General features: G+C 52.3%; 1 protein-coding gene across 3 annotated transcripts in view; it reads left to right on the forward strand.

Annotated features, from left to right (window-relative positions):
• DLGAP4 (DLG associated protein 4) overlaps window positions 1-13031 on the forward strand; it is a 193228-nt gene that overhangs the window by 125219 nt on the left and 54978 nt on the right. The window contains exon 1 of one of the 3 annotated variants that reach the window (XM_037164699.2): window positions 5466-6385. The exons of the other annotated variants lie outside the window; for them this stretch is intronic. Within the exon in view, the coding sequence (XP_037020594.1) occupies window positions 6355-6385 (31 nt within the window). The 5' untranslated portion in view covers window positions 5466-6354. Of the gene's footprint in view, window positions 1-5465; window positions 6386-13031 lie in introns of those variants that run through there. 3 annotated transcript variants of the gene reach the window in all.

Genomic DNA, 13031 nt, shown 5'->3' on the forward strand with positions numbered 1-13031 from the left:
AGCCCTCCCTCCAAGTCTCCGCAGTGAGCACTAAATACTTGCTCCTCTCTCCTCTACCCTCTGATCCCCTCATGCTCATAAAACTCACCTATTTCCTGGGGAAAATCAAAGGCACCAGATTTTCAGATCTTTGCCCAGAGCCATAGTTGGTCCATACAGTACCTTTGTGCTGGGTTAGGAAAGGGTGCCCCTCCCAACACATAACTGCTATCTCTTGAAAAATTGTCATAATGTATAATTTTCTATTAGCATAAGCTCCTGCACTGCCATCTGCCAGAAATTAGCCATAATAAGTATAATTCAATTATGTCTTTGTCGTCAATGGCACGCCCCCTTATATGTGGCATCCTTAATCAGTGTAAAAACTGTACAACCATTGTGGCAATCCTGCCCATAATCACCTCTGTCCATACAGAAGCACACAGACACACAGGCACAGCCTCTTTCATCCACTGTCTCGCCTCAGGGGTCACCCTGCTCAGGAGGTTGCCCCCTTTCCTTAGCATCTGTTTCCAAGGAGTGAATACTTTGGGCCCCACCCACCACCACCTACAGCTGTTCCGAGCCCCTAGTTGCCTTGGGGCATGAAATCTCTTTGTCAATCTCATGTGGGCACATAGGCAGGAGGCAGGTAGATGTAGGGGGAGGTTATTGAGACAGCGAGAGCCTGGGAGGGACAGACCCCTCAGGAGTGGCCATGGGCAGAGCATGGAGCCCACCCACCCACCCAATCAGAGCTAGCCAGCTTCCCAGCTGCCAATGCTACCACCTCTGTCCCTCCCCCTTTCTGACCCAGATTCTACATTCCAGAAATAGCTCTAGCAGGTGACTGGCAGGCTGGGTCGGCTCCAGCTAGGATGGTGGGGACGCAGCAGCTGGGCTGTATATACATGCCCCTCCCCAGCCAAAGGACCTACCTGGGAGAAACCAGGGGAGTGTCACCACCCCTCCGTCTGCCTTATCCTGCCTCTTTCTGTCTCCAAGAAAGAAGAAAGAACAAAGAAAACCCTCCCTCCCACTCTCTCGCCATCCCCCACGCGTGCTCATTCTCCTCCCTTTCCTCCCTTTTTCCACCCCGTTCTTCCAGCTTCCCCTCCCCTCCCCTCCCCTTCTCTCTCCCCACCAACCAGCCTTCTGTCTGTCTCCCTCGGCTCTGTTTCTCTCTGCACACGGTATCCCTTTCTGCCCTTCCAGTTTCTGGCCCTCCTCTCTCCCCAGGCTCCCTTCATGTCTCTCCCACTCCCACTGAATCACAAGGGAGGCTGTGGCATCTCCCCAAGTGTGGTGGTGGTGGGCTGCGGGTGGCACCCCCTGCTCCTGACTGCATTATCTGCCCCTGCACGTGTGTACACCCAGGTACACACACAGAGGTACACACACTGGGGCCACTCGCTAGCAGTGCCTGAGGCTCTAGGCCAAGCTGGGTGTTCCTGCCCTGGGGAAAAACCCCTGCTCAGGGACTGTGAGTTCTAGTTTTAGCTCTGCCGTGTCACTCTGGGCGGATCCTGGCCCTTCCCTGTACCTCAAATTCTCAGTCTATGTCATGAGGCTTGGGTTTGGGAATCCTCGGATACTTTTTATCCAAGATAAAAAGTCACAGAATGCTCTGTCCTCCCTTCTTTGTTCCCATTCCTTTCCCCGAGATCTCTCCCAGTTTATTCTGATTCACTCTCCCTCCATAGACACAAAAAGGGAGGCTGACCAAATTCTAGTAATTAGTCAGCTCTCCAGCTAGCCTTGTCTTCCAGCCCTCTCTGTGGAGGTCTTCCAGACCCCCACAATCTCTGCTTATCACACCACAGGCTCCTGTTGACTGGACAGTCCAGCGGCCAGAGTGTCAAGGCTGAGAGGATCTTCAAACACCATCATGTCCAGAGTTGCAAATAAACTTCAACTCGTGTCATCTCTGATCCCTGGAGGTCAGGACTGGGATTTAGTTAAGCAGAGAAGTGTGCCACCATCGATTAGTGATGTCTGCCATGACCAAGATAGTTGCACATATCTGACATTCCTGATTTAACCCAATTGACCTCTCGTGTGTGCATAAACATGCACACATACGTTTATAGATATTTTACAAGGAAACTGCAGCCTAGAAAGGGTGAATGGCTAGTCAGGGTCACCCTGTTAGTGGAAAACACCCAAGCAGCTGTTTTCCAGCTGGGTCTGCCTGACTTGAGTTGGCCATTATCCTGTCTACTGGGGAGCCACCCAAGGTCCTGGTAAAGAGGTGCAGTGTGATTGCAGAGTTTTAGGGAAAATGGTCTGGCAGTACGGGCTGATGGACCGGAGGCTGGTGCAGTGATCCAGGAAAGGCACAGTGAGTCCTGGGCAAGGGCCACAGTGTCTGAGAGTAATGGGAGGATCCAGGGGACTTTCCCAGAGTGAGTGGTGAGGAGCCAGAATCCCCTATGACTGAAACAGGCACTTTCCACAGAGGGCAGTGGGCAGAAGGCAGCTTCCTCCCTGGGCTCTACCAGGCCTTGGACATGATATGGTCCTGGTTAACTGAGTGCCTAATCTATGCTCAGTGCGTGGATTATCACTCTTCTGCATCCTATTTTTAGGCAGACCTATTGAACCTTCTGGAGGAAATAGTGATTCCTTCTGGAGGAAACCTTCCAGAGGAAATAGTGATTGCGGGGAGGACGAGAACACCAGGACTGAGATTCTTGAATAAGACAGAGGCGTTCCTTACACTCTCTGGGGTAGAGAAGTCACCCCAACAGAGGAGAGACCAAAGTACTTAAATGCAATGCTGGAGGCCCTCTGGTATGGTGGGTAAGGACATGAGCCTTGCAATCAGACAGCCCTTTCATTGCCTTGATGTTCATCGATCATCTGCAATGGGCCAGGTTGTGCTCTAGGCACCAGACACATCAATGAACAAAACAGAAACCCTCGCCTTCATGGAAAGTACATGGGGTGAGGGGAAGGCAGACAAAGCAAAAAGCATAAATAACACAAATAAAAATATGGTCTATCGGAAAGTGGTACAGAGCAAGGGGTCCTGGGAGTGCTGTCAGGGTGAGGGGAGGGGTATCGTAGCATAAATGGGGTAGCTAGGGTAGAACTCATTGAGAAAGCTATTTGAGCAAAGACTTGGAAGAAGGGAGGGAACCAGCTGTGCTGGGGAAGTACTCCAGACAGGGGAAGGAGTGGCACAAAGGTGCTGAAGGAGGAGGGTGCCTGGTGTGTTAGAAGAGGAGCAAGGGCCAGTATGGCTGGGGCAGAGCAAGACATAGTCAGGCTCGTGTGTAGGGGCTTCCTGAACCTTTCTAAGTAAATCAGTTTAAAGATAAACACTAAGTGAATAGTATACATGCAGCTAGGACAGAGTAAGCTAATATGTTCAGAGTCTTAGAACTATGCCTGGCCCGATAGCCCTCAGTTACTTTTGTTGTCAATGTGCCTTTAAGCGAAGATGGGGGCAGTGGTGTTGGAAACACTGTATCATCTTCAGTAGGATTCTTTCCTCCCTTTTATTTATTTATTTATTTATTTATTTATACCACAAAAGTTGTATTTTATTTACATAATTTCTTATGAAGTAGATTTTATACACTTGAGGCTGAAAATTGAAACTATTTTTTCCCACAAAATCACTGAAGTACATTCTTGGTTCTTTCATGATATAGTAACATTAAATCATCTTTGGGATATTAAGTGGCAATTTTTTAAGATGTTATTTTTTAAAGATTTTATTTATTTATTTCTTTAGAGAGAGGAGAAGGGAAGGAGAGAGAGAGAGAGAGAGAAACATCAGTGTATGGTTGCCTCCCCTGCATCCCCTACTGGGTACCTGGCCTGTGACCCAGGCACATGCCCTGAGTTGGAGTTGAACCAGCTACCCCCTGGTTCACAGGCCAGCCCTCAATCCACTGAGCCACACCGGCAACAGCTGGCTTCTGCTTTTTTATTTCTGCTGTGGAATCCCACCACTGCTACTCGCTCCCTGTTGTTCTTCAGGGGAGAGTGCTGTTGCACAGGAGGGACTTGTGGGCCCGCAGGGACACCAGTGGAGGTTACATCAGGGGCACACTGCAGCTTTCTTCTGAGCTCTCAGAAGAAACGCAAAGCCCTCTTCCTCCTGTCTCTTACAAGAGAACCAGGTGGGGGAGCTGGTTCTACCCCTGAGGCTCAGGAGTCCCCACATCTCTCTCCTTATTTTCCCATTTCTTTCTGATCCTTTTCTGTTTTGCTTCATCTTCTGCCTCTCCAAAGTCATGGAGGTTCTGGGGCGCAGCATCCAGAAGCGTGTGAGAAGAGGGAGGGCAAGAGGACCCCAGCTCTTGCTCCTGCACCCTCCTGGGGTCGAACTCCGCGGGACAACCCCAGAGCCTTGCCGGGTTGCCGGCTCGAGGCACACTTTTTTTCTCCATATGACATTTGGAAAAGAGATGCACAAAGGAATGGACTTGCCTAGGTCACCCAGCAAGGCAGGCTGGGAAGCAGGAGCTGGGTCTGTGGATGACAGACCTACTACTGTAAGTGGGGTCTGGAGGAATGAGACCCGCCTGGAAACGACTCTGAACTTTGAGAAGGAGGGAATTGCAGGGGAGGAGCAGGGAACTGGGAGGGCCACGAGGGTAGAAGACAGTGATTTATTTATGAATTTAGGCAGCACCTAATGTACTTTCACTCCAGGGGACTGTGGGTGTGTAAGTTTTATTACGTAAAAGAGGAAACGTAGGCTCAGGGAGGTTGAATGGGCAGCCAAGGTCACACAGCCCTCGAGGTTGAGCCAAGACTCCAACCCAATCTGGAGCTTCAGGTATGGACAGCAAAGTGAGGAATAGAGCTGCAGGGACAACTACGAACAGTTATGACACAGACTCACTAGTACTCAGAGGTCTAATTTGACCCTGCAGGGGTGAAAAGACCACCTCAGGCCGCTTACTCTAGGCCTCAGTTTCCCCCAGCAGCCGATAGCTACCCCACTGATACAAGTGTGCAAGCTCTCCGAATCCACCTCCTGCACGGAGCATGCGTCCGGTTCCAGCTGGAACCGGTTAGGCTGAGCAGCTTGAGGGGCGGAGCCACCATCCCCCCCACCCCGTACTCTGGCCTGCGCGTGCCGACGTAGGTCTGCGTTCTTGCTCGGTCGGTCGACTCCGGCAGCATTAAACGCCCCACGCGCTTGCGCACCAGGCCAGCCACGTGCGCGCGCTCGACAGGCCTTGTGCCGCGCCAGCCTTGCGCGCCCCCGCACGCCCCAAGAGTCCCGGTTCACGCGCGCGCGGCTGACGCGAAGGGCGGGGCAAGGCGGGGCCGACGCGGGGCTTTAACTCAGAGGCCCCGCCCCTCAGGCGTACAAAACCGGAGCCTCGGGCCGGGCCGCGTGAGGGAGGAGGGTGAGTGCCCGCAGCTGGCCGCCGCTGCCACCAGCCGGTCCGTCACTCCGTCCATCTGTCCGGTCCACGTCGTCGCCGCCGCCTCCTCAGCCCGGACGCCCGGGGTCAGCCCAGAGCCGCCCGGAGCAGCCGCGGCCCCGCGAGGAGACGGGCGCCGCCCCCACCCGGCCCTGCCCCCGCCCTCTTCCCCGTCTGTCCGTTCGTCCGTCCGTCCGTCAGTCCACCCGCCCGCTTGCGCTTCCGTCCTCCTGTCCAACCGCCAGCCCTCAGCCCGTCTCCCCGCTCTGCCCGCTTTGTCTCTCCCCGGCTCGCTGTCTCTTTGTCTCTGCCCTCGCGCTGCCTCGCAGCCCCTCCCTCGTTCCCCATCTCGGGTCCCCTCAACGCGCTCCTCTCATCCCTCGGAGCCTCCCTTTCTGAGCGCCCCCACATCTTTGGGGGTCTTTCAGAACACCTTCCACACCCCCAGGGCTCCCCTTACAGCTTCCCGCATATCCTTTGGGAGCCCTTCCATCTGTACCCCCAGATCCCTGGGGTCTTGCCTCCTCTTAGCCCGCATTTCCTCAGGATTTTTTCCTCTTTTGGCGTCCCCTCCTACACATTGGAATCTCCGAGATTCCTTGGGGTCTCCTTGGAACCCCCACAAAGGTCCCCAGCTCCCCGACTTCAGGGCCCCTCCCTGCTTTCCCTTGGTTTGTCCCCTGTCGCCATCTCTCCTTGTCTCTTTTCAGGCCTCTGCCTGCCCCCCGCCTTGTTTCTCTGGGTGGGGATCCCCTGCTTTGCTCTCCCTGCCTCTCTTCCCCCACATCTGTCTCATTGGTCTCACCACTCAGTGTCTCTTGTGCTGAAGGCCCCCTTTGAACCTGCTCTTTTGCCCAGGGCTCTTCACCCCCTCGCTTTCTCTGCCCCAGTCCCTTGTCTCCCCTGCTCTGTTCCTCTGTCTCTCCCTCTCCCCTTTTCTGTCTTTGCCGGTCTCTGGGTCTCTGACCCCCATCCGGCCCTCATGGCTTTGTGTCTGGAGCTCTTGAAGCAATGTGAGTGGTGGGGTGTCTGGGTCGGGCCGGAGTCTGCCTGCAGGCTGGCCGCGGCTGAGGCTCCATGGGGTTGGCGCTGGGGCGAGGGCTGGCACTGTGGCAGGAACCTCTGGGCCTCCCAACAAAGGGGGCAAGGAGGGAGGGGCCAGGCTGGCTGGTGGAGCTGGGAATGGGTGGCCTTCCTGCTCTGAGGCTTCTGCTTTAGTTGCTTGAGTGTGCGAAGGGTGTCATGGGCTGGGCGTCCCTGCCCGCTTGGCCCTGCATGGCCTGGCACTTTGTGATCGCTTGTGGGCAGACCTGGACTATTTTGGAGCTGGCAGGATGTGATATCACTTGGGCGTTTATTTAGATTCGGTTGGGGGTGGGGGCTGCGTTCTTGCCAACTTGAGTAATGAAGTTTTACAGGGGTGTGTGGCCTCCTAGGCAACTGGGCCATGGGCTTTGGTGCCAGAACTTTGCAGGCCACCAGACTGGGCAGGTGAACAAGAGTTTGTGCTGCCTTGGTCTGGTGGAAACTTGTAATGAGCATGAGGGAAGAGAGGAGTTGTTCTTCTGACCACCTTTGAGTATTGGGTTTGGTGGTCTAAGACCTCTGGGGCCTGGGATCTGCCAGCTTCAAGCTGTGTGACCTTGAGAGAGACCCTCAATCTCTCCAAGCCTCAGTTTCCCCATCTGTTGAAAGAGAAGAATTGTACCAGCCCCACGAAGTTGTCTTAATGATCAAATGAAACGTCTATAGACGCATCTTGTGAACTGTCACCCTGTCTTTAAACTGAGTTCCCACAGAGGGAAGCAGCTTGCCCCGTCTACTCAGCTAGTTCCTGCACAGCTAGGACAGGGATCAGGGCCCAGGAACCCCCGTCCAGAGTTCCTTACTCTGTACTCCATTACCACCTGATTATTCAGGAATACCCCTGCTCCTGTGATAGTGCGGGAAGTAAGCCATCCGTTATTTATTCCCTGATTCCTGGTTGCTGTTTGTCAGTTTGTAAAGATAAGCGGGCATGCCCAGCTGGGTGTCTGTGCTGGGAGACAGCTGGATTTTCCATGTTCCATCCCATTCTTATCTAAGGGTGGTCCCTGCCTGGCCGGTGGCATTTGGGAATAGTTACTTTGTAGTTGTAAGCCCTGGCTGCTTTTTCTGCTTCCCTGTAGAGTGGTGAGACAAAGTCCCCAGCCTGGAGGGGCTCCACAGACAGCTGGGGTCTGCTGTCATGGAGCTTAGGATGTCTCATTTGGAAGAGGAGGTGAGATCAGCTGTGGTAGCCCACTTATCTTATATAGATATCTTATATAGGAGGCCCAGAAAGACCAGGGACCTACAGACTGTCAAGCCAGGACTCCTGGAGGTGCTGTTCCTGGCATTGCCTCTGAGGAGGTCACTGAGGGTGTCACCTGCCCACTGGTGCATAATGACATTTCTGATACCCAGTGACTTTTACTGTGGGCCTATGTTCAGTACACTATACAGCCTACTTGCAGTGCAGAGGAGAAGGGTTTGGGTTCTTGGCCTAGAAGCAGAGGATCAAGGTTCTGGTCCCCTCATCGTACCCACTCTCAGGGAGGCCACTTTCCCTGGGCTTCAGCTTCCTTATCTGTAAAATGGGAATAATAATCTTTGTCCCATGACTGGTTCTGAAATAAATCATGGAATCCCTAAAGAAATTCTGTGAGGCAGAGTGCCAGGGTTCTGTTCCTGGCTCTGATGCTGTGTCACTTCAAATAAGAGTCCCTCTCTCTGTATTTTTCCTTCCGAAAAATGAGAGAGTTGGGCCTGGTCTCTTACGTGCTTCCAGCTCTGACATTTGAGGATCCTAAGGTGATTCAAACATCACCTATTTGCACCTGCATCTCATTTTACCTGTTAAAAGAGTGTTCGACCACAGAATGAGAGGGAGAGTGGGCTGAATGCTGCCAGGTGCATGCTGATGATGAGCAGTGGGGTTCCATAGGAGAGGGTTCTGGCTGGGCAGAGGGACGAGAGAAGTCCAGCAGAAGGCAGCACTTGAGCTGGGCTAGGCATGTTCTGCCTCTTAAACAGGCAGGCCTCAGAGCTACTGCAGGTGTGGTTGCAGACCACCACAATAAAGCGAGTTAGAGTCTCTGCTGGTCTCAGAGGGTCTTGCCTTTAATTTGTAAGAAAAACACACCATCTGTGAAGTGCAATAAAATATGTCTGTACACAATTTTCCGGAGAGTCGAAATAGTACAGATTTTAGAGCCACAAACACCTGGTTTTCATCAGTCTCCATCACTCACTGCCTATGTAATCTTGGTCAGGTTATGGTACTTTCTTTGAGCTTTAGTTTCCTCATCTGGACTCAAGATAATGGTATTTACACAGCAGGATTACGGTGGGACTAAGTGAGGTTATGGGTAAAAAAAGAAAAAAACACCTACTACATTGTAGGCCCTTAATAAATATGAACTTTCATCTCCCCATAATATCTGAATCACTTTTCTTTTTGTGGAAACAAGGCAGATGCCCAGCTTCTCCCCCAGCCCCCTGTGGTTGGAGTTCTGGCAACAAGGAAAGCACCTTCTGGCTGTTCCAATAAGTAATAGGAGTAATCCTCTAATTTCTCACTTGCTGTGTGAGGCATTGTGTAATCTGCCAGGCTCTTTTCTGACCATTGTTCCTTGCAGCAGTCCTAGAAGAAAGCAGAAGCTAGAGCAGTTCTCGGTTTCACAGGTGAATGAAGAATAGGCCCAGAGAAAAACAGGCACCTGTTCAGGGCCCCACCGTGTGGGTTTGTTGGGGTGAGCTTAAAGGCTCTTTACTTTTCTTCCCCCACACCCCACAGCTTTGCTCCAAATTGATTGCTTCTGCCTGGTAGCCTGCCCCTCAGGCCATCTCCTCTGGGTCTGGCATCAGTTCTGCCAGAAGTATTTGCTTGACATTTCCCCAGCCTCTGAGCTCATCTCAGATTTAAATGGGACTAATTGGAGGTTGGTTGGGACTGAGTCACCACCTTCATTGGCTTTCTCATCCCAGCAGCAGCTAGACACACCCAGAGGGTCACTGAGTGAGACCTGCTGGTTGTGGACATTATGCAGGACAGGCTTTCCTCCCAGAGCTCCGATGGGCTCAGGAATGTCTCCCTGGGCCCCTATGGGAAGGCTGCAGTGATGGCTCCATATGTCTTTCTTTACTCCCCAGGGACCTGGAAGCACAGGTCACATCGAGCAGTTATTGGCTTGGCTTTTCCCACTCTAGGCTTTTATTTGTGCCCTCCCGCCTCTGTGGTCATTTCCCCTATGAGGCTCACGTTGTCGCATGCTGGCTCCTCTAGGAAGCTCTGCTGCCTCTGGGGTAAGACTGCGAATTCAGTCCCAGGTCCATTCTTGTGTATAGTATAACCTTGGCAGGTCACTTTACCTTTCTGCGCCTCAGTTTCCTCATATATAAAATGTAGATCCCTCATCTTTATAATGTTGAGTCTCCTGAGTTGCATTCCTAAAGATTCTCATTTGGCAGGCCTGGGGACAGGAATCAGGTTTTTAAACCAGATCAAACCTTCCTCCTGGAAGGAAAGTCTGATGCTGAGAGCCCATGGGCCACCATTTGGGAAAAGCTGAACTGAGAGGTTCCCGTGTTTGTGTCACAGCATGACTTGTCCCTGCTGTGCTGCGACCTTGGGCTGGCCAACTTTCTCTGCCTCCGTTTTCTTCCCTGTTAAATTGGGACCGAAATGGCTCCCTCTCATCCTCACAGGTTGCTGAGGATGAGAACCCATGTAGTAACAGCCTCTCGGGAAACGGGAACCTGTCAACTACACTGCTGTTCAGTGGGTGTCAGGCACTGTGCTGAGCAGTCTATGGTGTCATCTTACTGCATTATTGCAGCGATCCTATGATATGGGTACCAGTGTCCTCACTTTACAGGTGAGGAAACTGGGCCCTCCTTAGCGTCTTCATTTTGGGCAGGATTGGTTGTTTCCAGAAGCAAGTTATCCGTCCCCTGCTTAACCCTGGCAGCAGACACTGTCAGACCTTGCCAGGGTGAAGTCTGTGGAATTGAACACCTGGGCAGGGATGCAGCCTAGTTGTCAGCATGAATTTAATGAGGCTGATGAGATGTGCAGTATAAGTGTCTCACAGGTTCCAGTTCTCCTAGTCCTGGCTATGGCTGCCTCTTGACCCTGAGCCTGTGTCTGAATCAGCTGGTTCCTCATCTACCCACTCCTGGGAACCTAGGCTACCTTAGAGACAAATAAAATCTGTATTCTAGCACTGGCCAGTGTGGCTCAGTTGGTTGGAGCATGGTTCCATGGACTGAAGGGTTGCAGGTTCAGTTCCCATTCAGGGCACATACAGGAGGCATCTGATCTTTGTTTCTTTCTCATCGATGTCTCTCTCTCCCTTGCCTCCCCACCTCTTTCTTTCTAAAGCAATGAGAAAAAATGTCCTCGAGTGAGGATAAGAAAAAAAAAAAGCTGTATTCTAGAGCTAAAAGATTATCGTTTCTTGTTCACAATGAGGAAGCAGAAGCATGGGGGTGGCAGACAAGGACATGCCTGTGATTCCAGAGCCAGACCATGTCAGGGTCAAGCAAGAGCCATAGCCCTGTCTCCCCATTCAGGTCTCCTGCATTTCTGTAAATCACTGGCCCTGTGGAAAACTGGAGCATCAAGGTCTGGTTTGGCCAGCGATCAGTTTCCTCTTGGGACAAGAGCAAGAGAAGTGATCCCAAGTGGTCGGGGCTAGACTCAGGTCATCCTGGAGCTGAACTGGGTTTGGAAAACCTTTCTGATCGGGGCCTGCCCTCCCAGCCTTGGGCCCCCAGGCTCTCAAGGGATGGGAGAGAACGGACAGGCCCTCTGCCTCTGGGAACTTACGCTCTGACAAGAGAGACAAGGCTGCAATTATGAGAGGTTGTGTGACGGTCTGTAATTAAGTATCTGCTGAGGAAAAGCATTGTCTGAGAAGGAAGAAATGACTGTGAGGCAGAGGAAATGAGTTCTGAAGGGGGTTGGATTCAGAGAGACAGAGGGTGGGGCTGACATACCAGGGATTGGTGTGTATGGAGTTAGAAGTACTGGAGCTTGAAGGTAAACATGTATTTAGGGAAACAGTAGACTAATTTTGCTGGTGCGTCAGAGCTCTGGATAGAAAATCTGGGAGGGGTCTGGATGTTGTAGGCAGTGTTGAGCATCAGCTGAAAAGCAGAGGCTTTGGGATGCCATGCTAGGCTTTAGAGCAGTGGTAGTCCAGCTGGAGATTGCTTTCCAGAAGATGAATCAGGCTGGAATTGGAGCAAAGCTTTGTAGGCTTCTAGATGACATAAGAGGGCGAGGCTCAGGAGGAGCCCGTGGGAATGGGAAGGGCCAGCTGGGAGAGCAGAGGATGTTGCTGTGTGTCCTGAGGGGAGCTCGGGGGCGGGGGGGGGGGCTGATGGGCCAGAAAAGATATTGGGTGCTGCCGCTTTGGGGCAGGAAATAACATTCTAAGCACATTGCTCTAAACACCTGCTCTATGCCAGGCTCTGTGCCAGGGCCTCCTTGGGTGCTCTCATGGAATCCTTACAACAAGCCTGAGGCAAGTGGACTTACCACCTCCATTTAACAGATAAGGAAAATGTGGCTCAGACCCAAGGCCCGCTGTCTGCAAACCCTGGCTCTTCCCACAGTTCAGCTCCACTTTTTGGAAAGGAAGCTGCTACTGTTAGAGTCACAGGAATCTGAGTCTTCTTGCTCCTTGACTTGGGGACACGCAAATAAACAAAGTCCACAAACCCTGCTTTCTGAAGATACGGAAGGTTGGGGCTGGGTGCCAGCTTAGACTTTCTTCAAGATGGGAGAGTCAGTGAAGCGAAGGGCCTTCGCATCAGCAGTTTTACTCACCAGGCTGTGAGCAACCTCCACAGATGTGCTGGTCCAACAGTGGGCAGATCCCGTGGGCCCATGGGGATTCTCAGCTAACTCCCACCAGAGGGTGTTTCCTGGCCTACTCAGAGGACTCAGTCACCCACAAAGGCAGGAAAGGGCTTGTCCCAAGGAACGCTCGGGACAGGGGAGCCAGGCGAGGGAGCCCGGTTCCCAGTTCCCAGACTACAGCCAGCGATACCCATTGGGCAGAGGGAAGGGGACTGGAACTTACCAAGTGGCTACCATGGGAGGCAGCAATAGTTGGTCCATCGTGCAGCTAGAAGTCCATCGCACTGTAGACTAGGTCAGTCATTCTCTGTATGCCCCCTGAGCAGGGAGGGCCTCGGCCTCGGGTGGGAGGCAGAGCAGCCACGTAATAGGCACAGCCTCCGTGCTGGTCTTGCCCCGCTCCTCCCTCGCCTCCTGTAAACCCCCAGGATCCACATGCCAGTCTGCTTTGGCGAATATTCTCTGAGCCCAGCTGTGTGTAGGGTACGATTGTACTGCACCCAAGTTTTTCATAAAAAAACCTCACCCAGGGCAGAGGTTTTGATGCGAGATATTTGTGTTCCTTTGCAACTGACACAGCCTGAGAAATGCCATTCAGACATTGTAACAGTGGACTAGAGCAACCTGTGCGGTCCCTTTCGGTTAATGTTTTACTATTTGCCAAATGCTTTCTCATAAACTCGATCGTACTCCCATATAATCATTCTTTTCATTTTGTTTTCAGAACATTGGTTGTATATCCCTAGTGTGTGTGTGGCTTATTTGCAGAG

This window comes from Artibeus jamaicensis, unplaced genomic scaffold (genome assembly GCF_021234435.1).
Source record: "Artibeus jamaicensis isolate MK-2021 breed Jamaican fruit bat unplaced genomic scaffold, CSHL_Jam_final contig_685, whole genome shotgun sequence".
Classification (NCBI taxonomy): Eukaryota; Metazoa; Chordata; class Mammalia; order Chiroptera; family Phyllostomidae; genus Artibeus; species Artibeus jamaicensis.